The following is a 26,407-nucleotide window of genomic DNA, read 5'->3' on the forward strand; positions in this document are numbered from 1 at the left end:
AGACATGCGGCTCACATGAGGGAAAGTGGTAACTGCAGCATATTACACGAAAAAAGGGAGATTTTAGAGGCTGGAATATTAATCGAAATTTGTTACTGCACTAGCATCACTCTGCCCGCAAAATTTATCACAATTGCGTGGAAATATCCACGAAATATCTTTGGTTATTTTCTAACAATCTAATTAAATTACCTAAATATTAATTTTTTTTTTAATAATCAATACATATAATGAAAAAGCTCTTTATCCTAATTTTAGTAGTTTATGTATTTCTTGCCCTATCAGATGAAATCTTTTTTTAAATCATTGTTTATAAAACTACGTTTACTTTCTATATCAATTCATCTCATTAAAATTTATATACTTACATAAAAACATACGCTTCCTATCTTGAGGTAGTTAATTAGTATCTCTAAGATAATTTTGTAACATTTCATATTTATCTAGCAGCAATCCGAGGTACCCGCGCGATATTGAAACGAGACAAAACATATTGAAGCTAAAATATAGGTTAATTGGTAGTTATTATTTTATGAATAAGACAGTTCTTTGTTTAGTTTGCGTGTGTAATACTGCAAATCGTGACGCATGCGCTGTGAAATTGCAATCCAAATTGCAACGTTGCGTTACTCGTTTATTTTTATGGATGTTCAATTTAATTGCGTGAAAACGGCCATCACTAATTACTGGGCATTTTATTTTTAAACTGAATATATGTTTTAATCTTCTTCTTCATAGTCGTGTCGTATTCCTCATGGCTGAGGGTCGTTGTTATTACGTGGAATGAAACACACACAACAACTTTCTTGGCATTAGTAATGGAGTGCTTTGCCATTGCCATCTCTATTTCACACACAAGTTAATAAGAATCAACCCGTGTGCAGGTTTCCTAACGATGTTTTCCTTCACCGGAAGCAAGTGACGGTCGATGAAAACTACTATACATGAGTCAGATTGGTATACTAACTCAGTGGCACGAGTAGGATTCGAACCTGGGATCTTTCTATTCACAGGCGGGCGTCTTAACCATTACACCACAACCGCTTCCTTTTTTAATCTAGTGTTTTGTTAAAAAATATTTTTTAGGGTATGAGTAATTTTAGTTAAATAATACGTAGGCATAATGAGTTTCTTGCAATGTTTCTTCACAGAACTGTTTGTTTCTAAACGCTTGTAGTTTGTAACCAAAACCTGTTGAACACGTTTGGCTAGTAAAGAATATTTTAAGTTAAATTGTTCAGTATCTTCCAGTAATTTTTTTATTGATACACTTGGTATCTAATAATAAACAAGATTTATTTATAAAAATGTCTTTAAAACACAAGCTTTTATTGTCGTCTGAGAGATTCTATTGCATTCGGCATGTAAATAATCATGTCCGCGCAGTAAACCGTTGAGGAGTTCCCTCATCGGTAACCGTTCCTAGGTGCACCATCAAGTCACGCATATCATAATAATGGATTGTCATTCAAACTAAACGTTATACTAAATTTCAGGTCAATCGGTTGAACAGATATTACTCGTATCTGCTTCAAAATAGAAATGCAAAATTCCAACACGAACTAGCCAGTTAATTTTATAAGTTTAAAAGTTTTAAAAAAATCACCATTTATATTTAATTGATTAATTCACTATTCACGTTTTTCACATTATAGATTTATAAATAATTAGAATTTTTTAAATTTGTCATTGTTTGTTTTATGAGTTGCCTGACTAGTGACTACCGTCAATGTTTATGATCCCAAGGTAAATGTTTTGAGCACAAATTTACGGACGTATTATCGGAGTTACTTTCGTGTTCGTAATATTACTAGCTTTTGACCGCGGCTTCGCCCGCGGCAATTTCCCACGGGAACAGTTATTTTTCCGGGATGAAAGGGCGTTGGAAATAGCGACATTTTAGCATTGTGTATGTCATTGTCTTTGGATATATTTCCCGCGTGCTCTCCCTCTCTCGCTCTCTCTTCCCCTTCTCTTTCTTGACGATACACGCATTTTGTCACCTCTGGACTTTTTATTACAACAGCCTTATTTAATTACAGTCCTAATAATATTGTCATCCATTAACATTGGTCCTTCGACAAGGGAGGTTCCGCGAGTGTAGACAGTTATACACTAACGGTCCAGCACGACTTTATTTCTTACTAAAATGTTGCTATTTCCAACAAAGGTACCCTATGTTCTTTTACATACTTCAAACTATATGTATGCGAAATTTCAAGAAGATTGAGTAGAAAAAGCATAAAGAGGTATAATAAACAAACTTACTTTCGCATTTATAATATTAGGGTAATAATTGTTATAGGATAATTGTTTGTAAATAATAATTTATTGCACAAATTTGACATACAAGGATAAGCATAAACAATAATATGTTTCGTCAAAGAGTTCCGGCCGTTACTGTCATTACGTTTTCTTAAGGAAGGAATCATTTTCAATTTAAATCATTTATAAAATCGTCATTACCACAGCACAGATTAATTATTTTAAGGTCAGACAGCGCGGCCGATTTGGTCAGTTTCGATACGCTCTGGGAACCACCCAGGGGCTTAATATCACTTAGAATCAGGATAGTTAGGATTGTGATCACCTCATCTGAGGATGTGCAGGCCTTGACCAGTGTACGGACACCTTGCAAACAGTTGAATGGGCTCCTCAAGCAAACGACCGCGATACATACAATAATACCAGCTGTTATCAATCGCAGATGTCTGATAACATTGTTAATGCTACTGTTCCTTACTTCGAATACTATTTCTGGCATATTTGCGTCGTTTGCCGAGTCTTGAATGCATCGCACTACATCGACTCGATTAAACTTCTACGCCGCAAGCGTCATGGGCACATTTGCATCAAATTCAATTCGGGGCGGACCATTTGACTGACGTACACAACGTCAAAATCGATTTGTATTGACATTTATAGGTAGTGAGTTTTGTGTTTGTTTCCTAACTAATATTATAAATGCGAAAGTAAGTTTGTTGTTACCTCTTCTTGTTCTATCTACTCAACCAATCTTCTGGAAATTTTGCATACATGTAGTTTGAAGTATGGAGAAGGACCTTTCAGACCGTAGAAGCGGATCTATTTGCAAACTTCCTTGTTGCCCAATTAATTATAATAAATATTTTATATTTGCGATCTAGTTACTATACTAAACAAACCTACAATGCTTATAGAGGGCTATAAACAATGTAGGTATATATAATTATTAATTAACCTTGGTGTTTCTTCGTTTTCTGTTGGACGCACTAATTTTATATCATGATCTAGTTTATACTCTGTTCCAATGAAACGACCTTCTAAAAATCCAGGTTAAAATATCGATTAATTTATTTCGTATTTGTTTGTGCATAAGAGAAGTAAAAAACAGAGTTTTAATAAACAAGAGTCCAGTCGAAGTCGATTTATTAAAAACGTCGCCAACCCATCGGTGTTTCGTATCAGAAGGCCTATCACGAAACATACAAACTCGTAGCACGTTACTAACCTCCACATTCTGTCTCTTTTCCCCATAACGTGTACGCATCGTGTAAAACAAAAGAGAGAACGCATGGACGCAAGTACGTGCTACGTGTTTTATGTTTCATGGTAGTCCCGCAGGTGTTCAAGTGCTGCGGTGATTTCAACATCAGAAACCCGTATTCTCTTTTTCCCATTATGCTATAAAAATCCATATTATTATGAGAAAGTTTTTCATATTATTATGAGACATTAATTTTGTTCCTGTACAGAAAGATATGAATTATTATAAAAGATTAAGTAGAAAAGAAATTCTTGGCAAATAACCAATTTTGTCCGTAAAGTGTTCAAGAGAAAACAGAAATTCTATGAACGCTTTAAAACTGTAGCGTAAACACACAATGTTTACGAGAACTTTTGTGAAAATATACAGAATTGTCCCGTTTTATGAATGAACCGTGAAAATTGGGTGTACGATAGTGCGCGCGAGTGTGGCTCTGCGCGCCGACCTCGAACCAAGGTGACTCGTGAAAATAAACAGCGATGTTCGTCTTTTCATTAAAAGTTCGCGCATTTTAACCACCTTCTTTCCTTCTGATTCTTGCCACTTCAACATGAATGATTTCCATAGGCTCAATCTAGTTTACGAAAGGAAACGTTGGTGGTGTAATGGTTAAGGCCCGCCTGTGGATAGAAAAGTCCCAGGTTAGAATTCTACTCGTGCCACATGAGTTTGTATACCAATCTGACTCATGTATAGTAGTTTTCATAGACCACTTAGTTCCGGTGAAGGAAAACATCGTGAGGAAACCTGCACACTGGATGATTATTAACTTGTGTGTGAAATGGAACCACTCCTTTGTGTGTGTTTCATTCCACGTAAAACAAAGAACTTCCACAAAATCTTCTCCAAAAAAGTCATTGTAATTTTTCCCTCCTAGTTACCAACCGTTCAATCACCCTGAAATACTAGAAGAATCAATGTGTTTATAATAAAATCAGTAGAATTAAAATAAAAAAAATGGCAACATTGGACACAATGGCCGTAGAGTTGCCAGATCTCACGACGCATGCGCCGCAACACCCAGCCGAGGAAACTCCAGAGGAAAAGTGAGTATATAATTGATTATATCCACTTGTAACCAACACCTGTATACACTTACGTAATAATTATAGACGAACTAACAAACAAGCACAACTGATCCCATGAGCATTCAGTTCCATTAGAAGATTCTTTAAAATAATTATTAAATAATTACTTTTAATTTTAACCCCCGACGCAATAAGAGGGGTGTTATAAGTTTGACCGCCAAGTGTGTCTGTGAGCAGACGCCCATCAACGGGTGAACCTATTTGGACGCGGTTTTTTTTTTATTTGATAGTTAATTTTTATGCGGTGGTTCTTAGGTATGTTTGATCAAAATCGGTTGAGCCGTTGAAAAGTTGTAGCGAAATTAATAATTGAAAGTCGGGGTATATTTTTTTTGTCCAAATAAACTTGTTATACTTAATAATAATTTATGATTAAAGCAACATTTTAAGCTTTAACCATGACATTTTAAATATTTACTGTTTAAAGTGTAGGTACACACGTAAGTAAATAACAGTGCAGTAGTTGCAATTAAAAATATTTCATTATTTCAAAACCTTGTAGGTATGTTGGTATATAATGTACCTATTCAATGAACACATGTTGAACTAAATACCCACCGACGTGTTAGTCAGAACCATTAAGTTACACTGTTACCTCGGCGGTAATAATACTATAATTTATCTAGATCATTTTAAGGCCAGTTTTATAGTGGTAAACAACTTAATATCATATTTCTCAGAACCTAGATTTTATTTGAGCACGTGGGATCTTCAACGCCTTTTCGTATGTTCTAGCATTCTTATCCCTTCTAAACCACAAGGTTGAATTATTGCAAAATGTTGGATTCTTATTATGTTGATTACCCAAAATGTTTTAGTCACAGTTGCAGTGTTGTAATCGTAAAAAGTCAATAAGCTGAATAAGTAGTTTTTATTTCAGCACAAGAGACATTAAAAAAACTGCTGTACAACTTTTACGCACGCTTAATTGTACAATTATTTTTCCGGAATGAAAGGTATCCTATGTCCTTCTCCATACTTCAAACTAGATGTATGTTGAGTAGATAGAGCGTGAACAAACGCTTAACAAAGTTACTTTCGCATTTATAATATTAGTTAGGACAATTGCTCATATGTAGTATTAGCGATAAGGAAACATTATAGGAAGTAGTTAAATAACAAAATTGCCTCTTATGTCTACACAGTAAAGTATTCATAAATAGTATAAGCGACAAGAAAACATTATAGGAAGTAGTTAAATTAAAAAAAATGCGTCTTATGTCTACACAGTAAGGTAGAAAATTGAATACAACACCAACACTTTCTTTGCGAACTGTACACGCAGCGCGTTCCATCTATTTTTGCTGATTAGAGAATGTACTATGCTTCCTATGGCTTCCTTCGTCTATCTAGTGCGTAGTTAAAAACTGGGGAACTACCATGAAACATTAGACACGATGCACGTCATTGCGTCCACGCGTTCTCCGTTTTTTCACACGATGCGTACACGAGAGATTGCTTATGGACGTTGTGACGTGCTATGTGTTTACATGTGATAGACCTTCTGGTGATAACCACAATTTAATCGATAGGACATTTCTAAAACCGCGACTTTGTTTACGTATTTGAAATGGGATGTGGGTTAATAATTTTATTTCGCCGTTCTGGAGAATAGTGTAGCGTTTTTCCTTCAACGTTGTTTTTGTCTTTCTCTCTCCTTCGTTCGAAAATAGCTATTGATTTCAATAAAAGTATGGCTTTTATTAACGAAAATACCTACGTTAAATATTCACTTTCATTCTCGTATCTCCCGTTTCATTATTCATTTCAATCGTATACAACTCAGAAGATTATCAAAAGTAATTAAACAGTTACAAATTACCAAATGTTTATTTCGTATATTTGGTATTTTGAGCACGTGACAATCTCTCTGTCTCATCTGAACGTTTCTCCGGCTGCTTTTTCTGCCTTTTCTTCTCCATTTCGCACGGTCATATCGTCCTTGAAGACATCAAGCCGACAGGGTTTGTCCCATATGCCTAGTAAAAGCGGCATCGCTATATATTAATACCTACCCTATGTAATTTCCACGAGCCTGTAGAAATACAATATTAATTAATATTTTCTTACCAAACAAATAAATAGTTATGTTGAATTAATATAAATTTCTGTAACTCTTTTTTTTTATACATCTATTTTATTCAATTCTTGAATTTTTACTATTATATTTTTGCGGAAATTTCTTGAGAAATATTTATCTACACTCACTAGCTGCGCCCCGGCGCTTCGCTCTCGTGGGAATTTCGGGATAAAAAGTAGGTACTATGTTTTATTCCAGATTATATTCTACCCGTGTATCATGTATTTCATAACAATCAGTCCAGTAGATTTTGTGTGAAAGAGAAACAAATATACATACACATATCTTTAAAAACTTTCGCATTTCTTATATTAGTAGGAAGTAGGATTTCACGCAGTATTTTTTTGGCATCGTCTGAAAAATCTTACGACTACACTAGGTACCTATCTGTTGCTCGCATTTGGGAGACATCGTAGGGTATGTGTAGTGACCTTTCCCGTGCTATTTAAGGTCAAGGTTGATATAGCTTTGCGTTTATTGTGATTCTGATTAATTGGTTTCAAGGGGAGTGCTGTCAAAACAATAATACTCACATCTTCCTCCGTGAACAAACTGAATGTTATCCATTAATTTTCATTCATTTATCGACTTTAATTTTTTCTATGAATACTAATTTATAAATATATAAAACTATTTTGAGTTACTTTCCTCAATTATATTTTTTATATTTTTAAGATATTCTGAGCTTATTAAAGCAAGTATCGAATGAAAAAATCAGATCAGTTATTTTAGATTAACCTAGATTATAGTACTATAAAGTACCTAACTCAATAACTTCGTATAGAATAAATAAACGCATACAGTTATTATGTCACGCTATAGTCTATGGTAATTTATCCCCACTATATTATATAGCGAAAGTGTGTTGTGAACGTTTGTTTGTCAGTCAATCATTTGCATCAAAACGAAGAATCTTGAGGTGATTTTTGGAGTGGAGTGTAGTTCTAGAGCTGGAAATCACACAAGCAACTATTTGCCGTAGGAGGACAGCATCTAGTAATTGCGAGCGAGATCTACAATTCTACTTGGGGCAAAAATTCCTTTTTTGTATGTACGTATGTTTGTAACGCGATAACTTTCGAACCGTTGGTCCGATTGTGATGAAATTTATCTGCGTATAGAATTTTTAAGTTCATGGGGCGACACAATTGGTTAAGCCATTTTGAAATATTCTCATTTTTTTAAAAACAACTAGTTAATAAAAACACTTTTATCCCAATTGCTTGTAATGTTCTATAGTGTGGAATATTGAGTAAGATAGCTGAAACTAGACCTGTTTGATTCCTAACTTCACCCCATACCACCAGAAGTCCAGTACATACTGCATCCGTTGGAGATGCAGTGACGTCACACGTCAGTGAGAGGCGGCGCCGCGGCGAGACGCCAGGGCCCTCAGCACCCACCGCGATACAATGTCGGTCGGTGGTATCGACTTTTCGAGTAAACACTTCTGCAAAGAAAGAATCCTTTGGACCATCGCAAGATTTTCCACTTCTTTGAGATTTAAATGATTTACGCCCACTTTTTTCCCCAGTCGTTTTAATGCGAACTGTTTCGTAATGAATTTTTCTGTAATTTTCTTCGGATTTACAATAATCTCAATCACGAAAACTACGGTTAAATGTAGTTTGAATATAATTAGCAATATGAAGAATATAAAATAATGTAAGAGGCAGTATTTTATTTCTGAAATATCTAACATCTTTGCATTTAACTCATTCGTATTACTTTCAGCTTCTGTCTTAGCTTCGTCGTAAAATAATACAATAATGACATCATTTTGCAGTTCAGTCAACACTAGACCATTATTCATTCTATGACTAACATCAAGTAGTCAGGTATTATGAAATTATGTTGCTTCATGACCATTATTTTTCTCAATTACAGTTCCGCCTTTTCTGTCTCATTTATCAATAAAATTATTCTTTGTTTATTTTATTTTTTTATATGTAAACACCATGACTTAATGCTACCAATGAACACAGAGTTGAAATTATCAAAGAAGAAGACAGATATATTGCGGACTCCTCTTTCAAACAATTCAATTTTTATTTTTTCCTTTCATCAGCACTTGATCACAATCATAATATGTTTCAGTATACCTTTTGACCATGTACTTTATTGTGTATTTACATTGTTATATTACTGATAAAATTATACGTACATAAATTTATATTGAAAAAATGTTAAGCCCTTCTGGCATAATAGGGACCAACACTGTTTGAATGAGTTTCTTTCGGCATTTGGTCGTGGTTGGTTTGTGGTCGTTCCGAAATGCTAGTAGTTTATAGCTTTGGTATATGAATATGACGTGAAAAAGTACCTGTGAAGGCCTAATTTCTGAATAAATGATTTTATTTTTATTTTGAACAATAAAATCACGTTGTAACCATAAGATAGTACTCGGACTAGACAAAATTATCTATAAGTATATAGCCTACTTAGATGCCGAATAACCTTACAAGTACAGAGGTCAATGCCCGATCGGAGTCTGCGCAATTTCCCCCATCACCTAAGGCATTTACCACACAATAAGCCATTTTTCTACTCTTAAATGTTTATCCAGATAGATGAATCAGCTCATCTATTATGTATCGAGGAATCGGTATGATTCTTTCAATTATAAATACATCAGGATATTTGTATTCATGACTACAAATTGCATCGATGCTATTATACATCTCAAGTTTAATATCTTCTACCTCCAACAGCTGCCTTTTTTATTCCTTTACTTCTAATCAACCTGCCTCTCTGGCTTCTTCACATATGTTAATACACACTAGCGAATTTTCTTGCTTGAACTTCTTTCACCATCATTATTTTACCAACAGATATATAGCTTCAGTGACCTTTACCATTTTCATCGTTCAGTAAACCGATCTATAATCACACAACCTTTTGATGTAATTACCAACATGAAATATCAATGATGCTTTCCTTGGTCATCTTGGAAACGACCACCTCGACCCACTGCGACCTTACTGCCAATAATAACCGAGATATAAATACGACTGGTGACTCGTGCGTCAGTCGTTCAAATAGGAATCGCGTACCACAAGTTTGTTATTAATGATTGTTGTTTCCTTAATTAGTTCATTGAGAACTTCCTAATGAAAATGTTGCAGTCTGTTGTCTTTCTCAAATTATCACAAAAAATGTAAAATAGGAGCACTCCATATCCTCCTGTGGATGTCATCGAAATGTATTGATTGCAAGGATCACAATGGCCTAAAATTGCCATTCCTAAAGAGGGTTGTTTTCAGGCAGGCGACTGTAAAATCACAAGTGTATGTTCAAAATTTTTACTTTTAATTTTTTAATGTGTGATAGCTTCGACATCGTGAACACGCGAGTATTAAAGGCAGATAGTTCTCAATAGCGCATTCAGTAGTCTCTTCAGAAGATTAACAGACACTTTTATGTAGTTCATTCAAAAGGACTAAGTAACCACTGAAACCCTTTGTTCTTAATAGTTCCTCTACTATTTCCTTCACACACAACACTTGTTCGAACATCGACACACATAGAAGAATTTTTTTCAAATAAACATGTCTCTTGTTATTATGAAATGAATCTATTTTAAGAACTCTAAAACTTATCTAAAATAAGCATCTTCTTCAATTGTTGTATCTGTCTTATGATTCGATGTTTCATTAGAAATATCTCAGAATACGATCGATGTCTAAAGACATTGTGCAAGGATTTTACTCTGACCTTGTTATTGTCTGAGGACTAGACTTTCTAATTAGACCGTGGAAAGTGCCAAGGAATCGCTAATGAAAACTCCATTAGTTGTTTATTCTGTGCATCCATCTTCTTCACGTCAGCCTTCAGCGGTTATGATAAAGTAGGCACAACACAACATTACATAACACATATATTTTTTTATATGGTTTTCTTCTAAGTACTTTATAAACGAGAAGCAATATAGCCTGCGGCTTCATTCGTTTTTTAAAAACTACTACTAGTGTATGATTGTGGTAAAATATAATTAAAATTGATGGAATTGTTTTGAGTTTATTCGTTCAAAAGAAAAACACGATAATAGAATTCTTCTTCTTTATAATATTCCAATTTTGCCGTGTCAGATCTGTAAGGTCATGTCATTCTATTAATTACATTTTAAACCTGCCGCCCGAGGCGCCAGCCTACTCAGCCTCCTAGTAAATTTGCCAAAGCCTGTGTACGGCTGGTTTTGATTAGATTTATTCTGGGAAATAGATTATTTCGTTACTATTATCTTATAAACTTGGTTAACTTGGATAGTAACTTGGTGTGCTGTTTTAAACTCCATCAAATGTTGAGTCCGGTCCTTACATTTTAGGGCTGTTAAGGCACGAGACCCTAGCTCTCACTATATAAACCCTTCAATCGGGTTAGTATCATCATGACTAAGTCCATAAATTCACCTAATCGCTGGAATTACTACATCTGAAAACGACCAAGACTGTAAGAAGTCTTTGTCTAAAATTTACAAAGTAGCAAAACGACTGGGTATCTAAATGGCTACATCATTAACCGACCACATTTCAAAATCACTGAACAGGCAAAATTACAAGTACACTCAATATTTATATTGATAAAGAAGACTAAAATACTAAGTACGGATTTTCGGTCTTCTTTAAATTCATAGAATTTTGCTTCACGACTGCTAGAAATAATAACATATTTATTCATAGACAATTAACATACGTAACTAGACTACAACATGTACATACAAATAGCGTATATTGACGATTGATTGACGATTGCCGACAAACTATGTGTAATGACACGTCACTGAATAACTACTTAATAATCCATATTTTGACTGACGGACGGCGGTGGCCTTGGCCTAAAAGTTTTCTCTATGTGCTGAACTATAGATTACTATATTAATATGTGGCGTTGTTTATCAAGGAGCTGTTGGTGCATGCATTGACGACCTCGGTGGCGCAGTGGTAAAGTTCTTGCCACTGAACCGAGAGGTCCCGGGTTCGATCCCCGGTCGGGTCATGATGGAAAATGATCTTTTTCTGATTGGCCCGGGTCTTGGATGTTTATCCATATATGTATTTGTTATAAAATATAGTATCGTTGTGTTAGTATCCCATAACACAAGTCTCGAACTTACTTTGAGGCTAGCTCAATATGTGTGGTTTGTCCTCATTTATTTATTATTTATTTATTGGGCAACCGAAAGAGGCTCTTCGTAAACTATTGCTTTTGTGACACAAATTGTCATTTTGATTAATAAAACTCGAAGAGCTTCGGTTGGGTCCTATGTGATCCATTTTTGTTCTTATGTTTTTCATTATTATCTACAAAAAAAATCCTATCTTCATCGAAATCCTATCATCATCGTATCGCGTGTGTTATTGCTAACAACCATGGCAGATTTTATTCATCTTGATTTTATCACCTAAAGGCATCTGACATGACTTTACGACTACTTACCGCCATCTAGTGGCAGGTAGTCGCATACACACTAGTGAACTAAACTGGCAACCAATGTGCAGGTTTCCTCACGATGTTTTCCTTCACTGAAAACTAGTGGTGATCTATGATAACTACTATATCAGTCAGATTGGTGTAAAACTCATATGGCACGAGTAGGACACGAAACTAAGATCCTTCGATCCACAGGCGAGCGTCTTAACCATTACACCACCACCGCTTCAATTATAATTATCAAAAATTATTATTTATCCTTATAGCTTTTTTTACCAACTACGGAAAATTAGGCTGGGCCCCCATTTTGCCCCAGTACCTATTGTTCACCTATAATATTTTAATTACGTCAACTTGCGTTGCAAATTTACACTTCCATACAAAAAACGATGTGCTTGATGTGTCGCTCTAGTAAAACCGTAATAAATTGTACACCAAATCTTCCACAGGAATCACAATACCTATTGGTGAAAACTGTTCAAAAATCAGTTTAGTAGTTTTTGTGTTTATCGCGCTCATATACAAACAGACAGACGTGACTTCTTTTTACAATATGTAAGTATATGGATATGGATTCATATTAAGTTTACAAAAAATTAAATTATTAATTTTCAATTAAAATGACAAAGTATATAAAGAAGTAAGCACCTCTATTGTTTATGGCCAGTATGTTTTCAATTTGTTCCAGTATGTTTAGAATATTCTACCACATCTGCAATGCAAATTATTTAATAAAAAATCACATTAATGTAATGAGTTATAAACACATCCTACGCAAATTCCTTCGTGTTTAAAACGTAGTAAATATGTGGGATAGACTGTATTAAAAAAAAGTATTTGAGTAATACTTAATACGTGTTATGACGGCTAAACTTTTCTCATATTTGCCAGATTCTAATAGACGTTATTCTCTCGTTAATCTTTACCCTTTTTCTCATACATACTATAAAACATAGACCTCAGCCGCATCTGTCTGTCTCGTCCGCGATAAACTCAAAAACTACAGCACGGCTTTTTGCTAATACTTAGTCTGATACCTGAGGAAGGTTTGAAAGTATAATTTATTATATTTTTACCCGAGCAAAGCCGGGATGGACCGCTAGTTCTGTTATATAAATAAGTTATGTTGCCTCTTTAAATAAGTTTGAGTAGGTATTAGTTATTAATGTGGTAATAATTTATACGTTCTTTTGTTTTCTATACCGTACAAACGTTGACATTACCTTAAAAAGTATTTAAGTATTTCAAACAAAGACGTTACATATACAAGTATTAGTTCACAAGATCCGCACACAAACATCCTGAATATGTGCAAATAATATTGTAAACCTTATAATTTTAATGCATTTACGTTCTCTTTCTCGTTGCGTATTGTATTGTGGGCACTTACATCACCTGTAACTGTGTATATATACTTATTTGCGTTAATAATAGATTGGCGTATTTTAAAATATCCTTCTTGTTATTTTCTTGACGACATTTATCGTAACGCATTTAAATCTGAACATAAATACTGAGTTTTACCCGCGGCTTTGCCCGCGTGAACTTCTCTGCGAAAGCAACAACAGACATGAATTTCATACAACTTTCACCCCTCATTATAGTCATTTGGGGGTGGATATTTGAAAAAAAGGAGCCTATATTTGAACTGGCGTCTTTAACTAAACACGAACAACAATAAGTGCCACTGATGCGTTTCAGTTTTTTTTTATATGATGAAATATAAACAAAATTTTTTATTTACAAATGTACAGAACGATGTACAACCGACACAACATCACCTACTCAAATTCAATTACAAATTCGCCCCTATAACAGTGGCGTAAAGATCCATCATGGGCAACTTGACATGCGATCGACGTACGTGACGGCATGTGCCTATACTAAACATTTGTAGCGGGAGCTAGGCGATTATGCTCGACCGCCACAAAGGGAAGACCTTCCCGCCAGGCTAGGTGTTGCGCCTGGGGAACCGCTCGGCTCCGACGGTGTCATGTCGGAGGTTGTATTTATGGTTCCAATAGAAAACGCACTGTCTGCGCGGTCTAGGCTTGTTAGCTGTCCATAGTGAGTCGACCGTCGTGCCATCTGTCCGTAGGGTCCTGGATCACTTGTGTGGCTTGTTATTAGTTGCGTTTGGTCGGCTTTTTACATCTGCGCCGTTGTGCATGTGGCGTGGTAGATGTCGCCACACATTAAAATGACTTTTCCTCTCGAATCCCTTAACACTGTCTTCTCTTCTTCACCAGATACGACCGTCTCCTCCGGAGGGCGAGGACTGAAGACCTGAGCGAAGTGTCGGGCATCGGCTGCTTGTACCAGAGCGGCGTGGACCGGCTGGGCAGGCCTGTGGTCATCTTCATCGGGAAGTGGTTCCCGATTGGAGACATTGACTTGGATAAGGTGAGTTTATAAAAAATTGAAGCTGCCCGGGCCTTCGCTTCCGTGGGAATTTTGAGATAAATATAGCCTAAAGCAATCTTGAATAATGTATCTTTCTAATGGTCAAAGGTTCGGTAGTTTCGGAGATACCTGCCTCGAATTACCTTACCTCTTTATAATAATAGTATAGATTGTGGTTAAAGTATTTTCTCAAAGAAATTTTCATTTCATTTACAGAGAAATAACTTAAGATTATTTTGGTTTGAGCATTCATATACATGATTTGGTATAAAACTAAGTACTTAGATAGGTAGTATAACTTTTATGTTTTTATAAAACTAGGTACCTACCTACTACAACTTTAAGTCTTCTGTAAATAGTTAAACAATTGCCACAAATCGCGCCAATCTTATTAGATTGGTGCGATTTTGCATCAATTCTTATTAAAACGATTAAAGAACTATTTAATAGATCTAATAAACGGTAAAGTTTAACACTTCTGTTTCAATATAAACTTGGCAATCTTAGTTTAAGTAGTAAATAAGTAAGTAAATCCTTGATTCTGCAAATCCCGAAAAATCTACAAAACAAAATTCAAGTCAAAACCATAACAATATCAAAGAAACTCAACACAATGTGTTGTCGCCAATCATGATACCGACAATTACTGGACACTAAAATACTATAAAACAACTGATCACTGCCACTGCGTCGCGTGCTCCATAACAATACATGTTCACACGTAAACTCGATTGTGGGCCGTTTATAAAACAAGCGCCCAGTCATTTCCTGCCCCTTGGCGAATCGTGTAACGTTCAAACACTATTAAAATGACGTACACAAATGAAAAAAATTGCAAAAACAAACTACGAAACATATAGATGTATAATGTATAAAGACAAATTAAACTATAGATATGAATAAATGACACTCGTTGTGGTTTAACGACATATCGGCAAACCGATAATATCGGCGCTAAAATATCGATATTTGCGCTATAACGATACGATAATATCGATATCATATCTTAAGAAAAAAAAATCGATATGACGGCCTTAGATATGGATGTATGGACTTTGAACATTAGCCTTTCCTTGTATTAAGATGAAAATAAGTATAAGTAGAAGCTAAAAGAAGTAGTTCCTTCCAAAAAGAAGGAAGTATTGTTGTGTGCACGTTATGTAAAAATCAAGTGAGAAGCAGTCATTCAGTTAACTGCATATATTTTTATTAAAATCGATATTGTCGACCAAAATCATCGATAGGTATTATCAATTATCGTTAATTTCATTACCTCGATATAATTACCGATATTACAATCTTGCATCCCTCCGTTGCCAACACCAGACCATTTTGTGCATTATAATTTGTGTTCGTATTATTTCTACAATTGCATACTTACAAACAAAATTACAAATGGGCGATTAATCAAAGTGCCTATCTAGGATCGGACATTTCGCAAAATAAGCGACTTCGCAAAATGTGCAATTCTCGATAGCCACAAGATTTACAACAGGTCGCCAGCCTTACGTCCACCCTCCATAGGAATTGTAGATATATCTATCCGCTGCCAAGGTTATGTGTCCCATAGTTACCTTATTTCACAATAGGATATGGAGTGGTCCTCTTCTAGGACGAACCACACGATAACTACCATAGATGGAGTATTTACCCACCCGGATTTTTAGACAGAAAAATAAAAATTGGTCAAATACTTACTGGGCGTAAACCCAACCATGCCAACGGCTGATTACACGACTAACCTCTAATGTCTTCCATTCCAGGCTCTCCTGTACCTCATCAAGCTGCTGGACCCGATAGTCCGCGGGGACTACGTGATCGCATACTTCCACACGCTGGCCTCCTCCGCCAACCACCCGCCGTTCTCCTGGCTGAAGGAGGTCTATACCGTACTGCCTTACAAGTAAGCATCGTTACTCAGATCTCTGTCTCTCCCTCTCTTCTCGGTTGTATTCGTAATTGACGCCGTAAAAATATATTGAAATATCGACTGTAGCTTTACGGAGTGCCACTGCTTCCCATCGGTTTGTCACGAGTTCACGACTGTATTTGCTGGCCCCGTATGACATCGACAACATTTTAATAGTTTATAGGACAGGAAAGGCCTAAAGGACTTTCTGATAGTGTGAAACGATGTACCCTACTCATTATTTTTCTAGTAAATAACTATCTATGTAAAAAAGTACCCAAGATCTATAAGGCACATTATTATTCTTAAAATAAAATAAGATAGAATAACTCGTTCCAGCAAAGACCTTACTTGACAAGAAATCTTTTACCTAAATCAAACAATTAACCTAATTAAATTATTAAGTTTACCTAATACCTAGTGACAACGCTTAGGTACATTTTACACAAAACCAAGGTAAAATAAATTAAAATTTATGGATTTACGTCAATGCAACTTCTTACGTAAAGGGAGACAACTTTTTGTTCTATTTTGTCTCATTTTATTATCTGCAGAGCACGCGACGTTTACAGAAACTACCTATCGAAAGTATTTCATGGAAATCACTGTAACTGTAGGTACCTACGTGATTGCCTTAACCTGTTGAGTATTAATAACTGTGCTCTAAAATTCCCATTGTTTCTATTTCCAGATACAAGAAAAACTTGAAAGCGTTTTACATCGTGCACCCGACGTTTTGGACAAAAGTAAGTATTTTTTTCAGGACACTTGTGCACCTAATACTATGAATTTAACTACAGTAGGTGGTACAAAAATCTTCTTTAGTATTTGACCTTGAATCGAGTTTTATAATATTTGTGCCAGATGATGACGTGGTGGTTCACGACGTTCATGGCGCCGGCGATCAAGGCGAAGGTGCACAGCCTCCCGGGCGTGGAGTTCCTCTACAGCGTCATGGCGCGCGACCAGCTGGAGCTGCCCGCCTTCGTCACCGAACACGACATGACGGTCGGTCTCTCTCTCTCTCTCTCTCTCCCCCTCCCTCCCTCTCTCTCACAGTACAGGACAGTAGCTAGCGTCACCAAAATAAATAGAAGATTTTTTTAAACATAATATTGTAAAATGTAAACTCGTTTTTGCAAATAAATTATCTTTCTCTTTGTTTCATCTACGCGTGTTTCATGAGCGTGTTGTTTTCATTCGGCGCTGTGACGAGAACCATATCGCCTATAAGCCCTGCCAGTCAATATAAAAACATAACCTTAAAGTGTTGAAGATTTGACTGTGACTTTACAACCGGCCTGCTGGGTGATATCAATCCTCTATGAGAACACGTTTATTGCGTATGTGTGTCTCTTAATCGACACGTACCACATCCATATTGATATGGAGCGGTACTGTTCTAGGACGGAACCACACAAAGACAAAGGCAACACACTAAAGACAACAGGGGACATAGCGTAACCAAATGAGATAATACAGCTATTTTGTTAACATATTTATGTTTAACTTTTTCTTTCTCTTTCAGATAAATGGTCTACATTACTTCCAACCGGACACGAACAATACGTAAATCGCCACCGCGTTTTGTTAAAATGCTCCTTGTTATTGCGCGTTCGTATGGCCTCATGCCATTCCCTTTGTAGCTTAAATCCATTCTCTATAAATTTAAACTCTAAGCTACAAAGGTGTTAAGGCAAAGTATTTTCAGATTGACATTTGTAAAAACAACCAAAATAGTAGAAGTTTTCACAACTGGCAACCCTGAAGTAATTTTCCATGGTCACTGTTATGGTTTTTGGTGGGATTTATATCCAATTGTTATGCATAATAACTAATTTACTATTTGTGTGTACGTTAATGACTATTTAATCGCTAGCATATCATTTTTCGAATCGCTCAGCTAAAACTGTTGTATGTACTCAATTGTATAAAAATCCCAAAAGAAACTTTTTAAATTGTTGAAAGTATATCATGTAACTTAGTATTAGAGGTGCATTTTTATATTATTTTAATTATAATTGTAAAATTAAGATTAAATCGATCGATGTCTGCATCTTTTTGTAAACCCCAAATATTTCAACATATCCCACTAAGTATTCTAATTATTTTATAAGTCTTTTACAGTGGTTTATCTACATACATTTTCTTTTAGACGTGGGTACATTACATTTGGGAGAACCGCAGTGGACTGCTCTTTTTATAAATTTGAAATTTGTTCTCTCATTCAATTTTCTATATATACGTAACTAATATGAAATGTTCACTATATCAATCAATACTTTGTTTGATAATAAAACGGCAGTCTGACATTTTTCAATAAACCCCTTCGATAGTACCAAACAATCGTACGACATATTTATTTAGCGCATAGATAACACTTATTACTTTTAAATCTATATTGAGCCATAGAATTTTTTTGTAGAAAAATAATTTAATAAAGGTGCTTAATTAATCGGAAAATTAGATTTTTATTTTTACATTAGTTGTTCGAGCATAGGCTAAATTGTATAGATATTTAGAAATGTATATACGCTGTTAAATATTTTCAATGTTATGGCATTTGCCCTCAACACTAACTACCTTACTGCAACACCAAATGTCAAACGTCATATTATCCAGCCAAATAACATTATTTCACCTCTCTACACATTTTTAAGAGCACGAACAGCAAATGATAAAAGTGAGCAAAGCAACGTTAAAGTCTGAAAAAAAGAGTAATTCAATAATTTTTACACAGATGTTCGCATTTCAGTAGTGTTGCCAAATTTAAATCTTCAATTACCACTGCCACGATTGCTAAAATGAAGCGACCACTACTCGCAATGCAGTTGTGTATTAAAATACCTCCTTAAATTAGTCGCTAACTGGTAAATAAAATATATTTTCATTAATAGTTGTTATGGGATATCCCTTGCTAAGATGTTAGACAGAGTTCTGCAATGTATACTTAGACATTTTAATGTAACCACTACATTTTTCTACAATGTGCCACCTTTTAAAAAGAAAAATTTTCAAATATTTGTAGAAGTTGCAATACAAAGTGTGTTGTGTGTGTCAAAATTGAGCCTAGCAATGTGTATGTATGTAATTTAAATCTGATCTAAATATAAGATTTTCCAAGATTCAGTTATTACGATCTTTGTCTTTAAGAGCAATTTGTTAGTGTGATGTGTATAGTAATTGCTAATTGTTAATACTTTGTCGCGACTTTGAAGTTCATATGTAATAAAAATCGCTTCAAATTAATATTTTAAATTATATATTATATTTTATAATTTTAATGAATTTAATAAGAATCAAGTTGAAATTGTACGTTTTTCATTGTGAAATAATGCACTAGAAGAACTTTTAAACTATATCAACAAGGCCTTAGATGTGTTAACTATTGTTGTTTATAACATCTTCGTTTTTGCAAATATATTGCTGTTGACAGTACTTCTGTAAGTAGTTTAAAAGAAATCGGTCACCACATATTTTAAGGTTGCTAATTTAGGAGTTACGTGAAAAATGTGATCAAGCAAAGTGTTAGTTAAGTTTCATATTTTTTATTAAATAGAGCGTTAAATAAATAGGCTATGTAAATATTTAAAAAAGAAAAAAATAAAATTATTAATTTACTAATTCAGTTTTTTTTTTATCGGCACCTTTACGTGTGAAAGAGATGGGCGTATCACCCAAAAAACTGAGAAAATAGGATTAAATGGTTTTACAAGCTTTTATTCAGACAACAAGGATATGAATTGCGTTGTAATTCATAATTTAACGTTAGTAATTCATAAAGTAACGTTTAGTGAATTTTTATCATCCTTTTTAGAAAATTTTGATCCCTGTTTAGACATACGACATTCATGATTGATCCTATTGCTATTTCAATCGTAAAGATCAAATCTCTCTTTATACAATTAATTAAAGGAATCCCCAGAAAGGAGACAAGTAAATACATGTTTCCTTACAATTTCCGGTAGCATCCGCATAATGGCGGGAAAGTCTTCCCATTATGACGGTCGGGCATAAAACCTCGCTCCCAATACGTGGACATACAAAGTGCTAAACTTGTTAGATGTGCTAAAGTTAAATTCATAAATACTGGTATTTTAAAAGTAAGTTCCTTATATACTGGTGAGATAATGAAGCGTTTTGATAATATTTAATATAGATAAATATAACAATGGCATCATAAAAGATAAATGTTGAAATTCGACATCATTCAAAAATTATGTCAACGGCATTCATTTGATGTTATATTCAAAAGTAAATTTATAAATTTACTTTTCTTTATCAAAATTATAACAGTAATTCATCATAAATTAAATACACAGTCAATACATAGTCTAACTAGCATTTTTTAATTTTTCTTGTTAGTCAAATATATTTAGATACTGATAAATTATAAAGATAAGGCTCAAATATGTTTTGCATACATAAGGCAAATATTGGTAGGATTAACCAGTTATGCCAGATGTCCCGATTATTAAACCCAGAATTGACTGTTCCATGCAGTCTCGCTTTACTGGGCTTGTGGACAGAGGCAATAAAACTCACCACTTACATATTTTTTCTATTACGACACGCTTTGGATGATCCCATTTTTTTAATAAACAGGTTTCTAAATTCCTCTTTCTGACATCACTGGTTAAAATATACCAAGGTACTCTGGTTCAGCTTACCCAGTTGAATCATGAATAACAGACTATGCAATAGCATTCACTTTCAAAACTTTAAATTATGATAATTTATTAGCTAAAACGTAAAATACTTTCTTAATCAATTTTATCATCAAACTCCAGTTTATAGCAAAATATTATACAAGTAAAACAAAAGATCTTTTGAAAGAAACATGGCAGTGAGTATTGAATATAATATCTTTCTATAACTTGGGATGGTATATTCAGTTATTTCATAAATAGCAATGTTTTGCTACATTTAAGGCCAAAAACAACAACAAAACAATCATTACTTGGAATTTAGAATAACAAAATGTATTACATCTTATGTGGGTCATTGATAAAGTCTACAATACATTTCAACACTGGGTATCTGTGCACTGCTGACAACATAGCCACTTTAAACACTGTGAAGACGTTAGATAATAGGTAGCCTCCAATCGCTCCAAGATAGCATGGTATGGGCCACTGCTGCCAAGGAGTATTCCAGTCCAGGGGGATGACCACTGCGCCCAGCCATGCCCCGCAAACCGTCACTATAGAATTATTCACAAGCATCTCCATAATAGTATTCCTTCCATAGTTTTTTATTCCAAATAATAACTGCATGGACGATTCGACTCCTGAATGAGCTATCAGGGGAAACACAGTCAAGAGCGTCATCAAAGCGGATAGCATCAATGTCTGCTCGTGGCAATCCAAAGCCGGCGCACCGAACAATATAATACCCACGAAAAAGCTAAATAGAACTACTAGCATAAATGCAAAGGACTTCAATATATCACTAAGTCTGCTCTTGTTAGCTTTATTCTTCTTCCCTTGCGAGTCATTTGAACTGGCTAAGTAAAATGATTTTAGCCATTCTGCCACAAATATTAGAACTAAAATGTAGAATGATGATCCTTCTCCAATCGAGTAAAGTACGCCCTTGTATGAAATAAATGTGACGATACTAGGTAAATAAATGCATGTAATTAAACTAGATACAGTAATTTTTCGTAATTCCAATTGATTATTTAAAGAAAACATTGTCATTGTATGCAGAATTGAAATTATTTTACTTTTATTTTGTCCTTTCCTTTCTTTAACAATTTTTAAAATGTCATTGTCAAAGTCATTCGTATCTGACATTGGCATTGTAGCTAAGAAATTGCCGTAGTGTTGGCAGCCTTAACTTGACAAAGAAATGTTTTACGATATTTATCAGAATTTACCGATTTAATATTTTTTTAAATTAAAAATAGTGCTTATGAAATCTGTCAATTTGTCAACTTTTTAGATTTTTCAAAATATTTTGGAATTTTTCTACAAAAAAATGTTAAACTCATAATATTTTAGGCCAACACTGAACAAAAACGTCATGTTGCGAAATCTGAATAAATTGTACGCGTGAAGTTAGTACAATCAAACGTAATCGATATGACGACACGAACTTTATAAATGAAAGGTGCCGTCGCTGGAGCCACCAGTTGAAACGACCGAACCCATCTTGAGAAACGTTCGGCTACAGTGAGAGCCAACGTTGAAAAACATCGAATTCTTCAATACATTGTGTTGTGTTATTCACATTTTTTGTTTTCCTGAGTGCTAATACAGGATAACATAAAGATGCCCTGTCCGTTTTTGGGGTCATTGAATCAAGCTTTTACTCGAAACTATGGAGCTGCACTGATGAAACAGTATGGGAATTTTTGTCCTGTGATCTCTCGTGGATTCCGCTCTCTTGGCAACGACGAAACGAAATGCCCCTTCATCCAGGAAAACGCTATAGTGTCGGAGGCGCCCAAGGAGATGTCCGAAGACATTGTGGAGACCATTCCTCCTTACAAGTACGAGAAGTTCTTCCATGATCAAATCAGTGCCAAGAAGAGGGATTACTCATACAGGGTGTTCAGGAAAGTGTCTCGTTTAGCAGCTGATGGAGTATACCCCCAAGCTTTGGAGGGCGCTGAGAACCGCCGTGTGACAGTTTGGTGTGCTAATGACTACCTCGGAGCTTCCCGACATCCTGAAGTCAAAGATGCTGCAATCAATGCAATAAAATCTTATGGTACTGGGGCAGGTGGCACGCGTAACATCGCTGGCAACTCCCAAATGACTGAAAAACTTGAGGCAGAGATTGCTCAACTTCACAATAAACCTGCGGCTTTGATCTTCAGTTCTTGTTTTGTTGCGAATGATGCAACTTTGTCAACTTTGGCCAAGATTCTACCAGGTTGTATTGTTTACTCAGATGCTGGGAACCATGCCTCAATGATACAAGGCATAAGAAACAGCAGAGCACCTAAACATATATTTAGGCACAACGATCCGAACCACCTTAGACAATTATTGGCAGAGTCCCCTGCTGGAGTACCGAAGCTAGTCGTGTTTGAGACTGTCCACTCTATGAGCGGAGCTATTTGTCCTTTAAAGGAAATGTGTGATATTGCACATGAGTATGGAGCTTTAACCTTTGTTGATGAAGTACATGCAGTTGGGTTGTACGGGAAGCATGGTGCTGGCATTGCAGAAGAGAGAGGGATCCAAGATAAGATAGATATAGTGTCTGGAACACTTGGGAAGGCCTATGGGAATGTGGGCGGCTACATTGCTGCATCATCCCTCCTTGTGGATACAATTAGAAGCTATGCCCCAGGGTTTATATTTACTACTGCACTGCCTCCACCTGTGTTAGCTGGCTCTTTAGCTGCTATTAGACTCCTTGCTAGCGAGGAAGGGAGAAACTTGAGAGCCAAGCATCAGTCTATAGTAAGATATCTGAAGTTGTCTCTGCTGGTAGCTGGTCTACCTCAGTTGCCTTCAGTGAGTCACATTGTACCTGTTCCTATAGTGGGTGCAGATAAAGTGGCACTTGTGGCCGAATCCCTCATGAAGAGAGGACATTACGTACAGGCGATAAACTACCCTACAGTGGCGCGTGGGGAAGAGCGGCTGAGGTTCGCGCCGGGGCCGTACCACACGCCTGTCATGATCGACAGCCTCATCACTGCCCTCACTGAAGCATTCCATGAAAATAATATAGGATTCAACGAATTTATGAAAAATGGCACCTGTCGTGAATGCAGCATGGAGTACAAGGTTGATTTCAACCTTGACGACGTGCAGTACACGGCGCAAGTAGCTTAGCCTTGGCCAAACCATGACAATCGCGCGCAACATGAGAAAAAGCTAAAAAATATGTTAATCGGTGTTATATAGTTTATTGAGTTATTTTATGGTTCGTGGTTCTTGGTAGGGGTTAAATTAAATTCGTGGCAAATGATTCTGTGGTTTTATTCAGTCCCAATACTTGATGACGCCGTCCCAGCCCGCAGTGAGCAGTTTGCTGGGCTCGTGTGGGTGCCAGAGGGATGTGATGCAAACGCCGTCGTGCGCTTTCCATTTCTTGTACAGTTTCGTCGTCTTCCAATCCCAGATGTAGCATTTCCCGTCTGCGTCCCCCGACACCAGATAACTGCAACAAAATTAGATAAAATTATAAAATCCGATCACATGATAAATTACATAACAAACTAACAACAGAACAGAATTAGCTGGCACAAAACGTTTGGCATCTGTTTCATTATTCGGCTCTTTAATAACCCTAAAACGCGAGAGCTGAACTAAAGTTTACGTAATGATAGATCGCAGGCAAAAACGTACACACATAATAATTATGAAACACATGACTGTATATATTTACAATTCTTCAGATTTATATTAGAAAATTCGTGTAAATTCCCATGTCTTGAACGTCTATGTGATAAAAGTCTCCCCTTATAATAACATCCTATGTGTCCCCTACCTCGCATTATAGTAATGTCAGTCATAACTAAACAGATCGCATCCGCTTTGACATCGTTCAAGATGAATAGAACATAATAAAATGCAAATTTGATGATCACAAAGAGCTAAGTTTATAAATAGAAAGCACTAAGGTATAATGAATAGGTAGTAATGTGCCACTGAGAAATTAACTGTTCTTGAAATTTTCCTCCATTGAGAATTCCTGGAGATTTCCACGAGAAATTCTCACCAGAATGGGAACAATCTGAAGAAAATTCTTGGGAATTTCCCAGAACATATCCGGAACGTTTTCCAATAAATAACTACACTTAGGAATTGGAAAATTATTTTAAACTCATATACCTAGTGATTTCCCTCTTGTAAAGTGTAAAATCATATCTATCATCTTTTAACTCTTCAAACATAGTAAATTGCAAAAATAATATAAACCCTACTGCTATAGAATAGAGATCAATTTTACTGTGTCAAGTTTGAGGACGTCCAAAGGTACTTTACACGACCTTCGCTACTAGACTGATAAAAATAACATCGACCTGCCTATAGTAACGTAACGTTATCAAATCAAATCGTTGTAATAAATCGATTTACAATACAATAGAATACAATTATTGGGCAGATATATAAGAATTTTATCTAGGCTAACATATACCTACCTAGTGTAATGTGGTATGACTACGAACTTTGAGCAAAACCAAACCAACCGGTGGAAATAGTGATGCCAGACATGCGGATAAAACCGGACATAGATTTAGGTTTTCAATTGCGTGTCCAGCTAAAAGAAACTGTGTCTGTGCTAGCTGGTCCGACTTTTGTTAGGTTTTTCATTTGAATAATAGTCACTGAACAAGTCGACCGACGATCACGAACGAGCAAGCGCGGAGATATAATCTAACTTCGATCGATTGATAATAAAATGCTTAGACTGATTTGGCGATTTTATTAAATTTGATTAGAGTTTAAGCAGATATATGGTTATTTATTTATTTAATCGTTAACTTAAATCTATCATTACAGATAAACAATTCAAATTCAATACATTAACAATTTTAATAGATATTAGAAACAACGATATATACTTACTAAAAGATGAAAAGTATTTACAACATAAAGTACTATAGGTAAGTTAAAATTAAAACTAAATAATAAACACTAAATAAATTTAAATAAAAAATTGATACTAAATCGCCGTCGTCGTGCGGTAAAGTTACCAGAAGGCTGGCGACATTTCCTCTTTATATGGCCAAACTCAAACGTCCAGCCCTTGGGTCCCCAGAGATATCGACCAGGCGTGCGGAAATTTCTTTGTAAAGGGTTTTTGCATCCGCACCCCAAGATCCCAGGGTCTCTACAGCAAAAGGCATAAATATGTATGGCTCTCCCAGAGATGCATTCCTTTTAATTATCGTACTAATATTACATGTTACAACAAGGTAACAATCTTACTACTTTGTTATTTTGATACATCCTGTACAAAGTTCTTGATATAAACTGCCTAATAATAAAACCAATAAAGAA

At 35.5% G+C, this 26,407-nt stretch overlaps 4 protein-coding genes across 6 annotated transcripts in view; 2 read left to right on the top strand and 2 right to left on the bottom strand.

The window, feature by feature from the left end:
- Positions 1-18,722, top strand: part of Gdap2 — a 71,939-nt gene extending 53,217 nt beyond the window's left edge. For all 3 annotated transcript variants that reach the window (XM_053747887.2, XM_053747886.1, XM_053747885.1), the window contains exons 8-12: positions 14,374-14,527; positions 16,291-16,430; positions 17,128-17,182; positions 17,301-17,444; positions 17,965-18,722. In XM_053747887.2, coding sequence (XP_053603862.1) covers positions 14,374-14,527; positions 16,291-16,430; positions 17,128-17,182; positions 17,301-17,444; positions 17,965-18,009 — 538 coding nt within the window. In that variant the 3' untranslated portion in view covers positions 18,010-18,722. The remainder of the gene's footprint in view (positions 1-14,373; positions 14,528-16,290; positions 16,431-17,127; positions 17,183-17,300; positions 17,445-17,964) is intronic.
- Positions 18,723-19,968: 1,246 nt separating this feature from the next.
- PIG-F (Phosphatidylinositol glycan anchor biosynthesis class F) lies at positions 19,969-22,220 on the bottom strand. Its single transcript, XM_053747890.1, has one exon. The coding sequence runs from the start codon at positions 22,136-22,138 to the stop codon at positions 21,422-21,424; it is 717 nt and encodes a 238-aa protein (XP_053603865.1). The 5' UTR covers positions 22,139-22,220; the 3' UTR covers positions 19,969-21,421.
- Positions 22,221-22,370: 150 nt separating this feature from the next.
- On the top strand, positions 22,371-24,368 carry Alas (Aminolevulinate synthase). The gene has a single exon (XM_053747888.2). It carries the CDS (start codon positions 22,712-22,714, stop codon positions 24,230-24,232), a length of 1,521 nt encoding a protein of 506 aa, XP_053603863.1. The 5' UTR covers positions 22,371-22,711; the 3' UTR covers positions 24,233-24,368.
- The window catches only part of LOC128671435 (uncharacterized protein), a 28,595-nt gene continuing 26,551 nt past the window's right edge, over positions 24,364-26,407 (bottom strand). The window contains exon 12 of the mRNA XM_053747884.2: positions 24,364-24,560. Coding sequence (XP_053603859.1) covers positions 24,383-24,560 — 178 coding nt within the window. The 3' untranslated portion in view covers positions 24,364-24,382. The remainder of the gene's footprint in view (positions 24,561-26,407) is intronic.

Source organism: Plodia interpunctella, chromosome 7 (genome assembly GCF_027563975.2).
Source record: "Plodia interpunctella isolate USDA-ARS_2022_Savannah chromosome 7, ilPloInte3.2, whole genome shotgun sequence".
NCBI lineage: Eukaryota > Metazoa > Arthropoda > Insecta > Lepidoptera > Pyralidae > Plodia > Plodia interpunctella.

Excerpts from the sequence above, each read along its gene's own strand:
- PIG-F (XM_053747890.1), bottom strand. The coding sequence starts at position 22,138 with ATGACAATGTTTTCTTTAAATAATCAATTGGAATTACGAAAAATTACT.
- Alas (XM_053747888.2), top strand. The coding sequence starts at position 22,712 with ATGCCCTGTCCGTTTTTGGGGTCATTGAATCAAGCTTTTACTCGAAAC.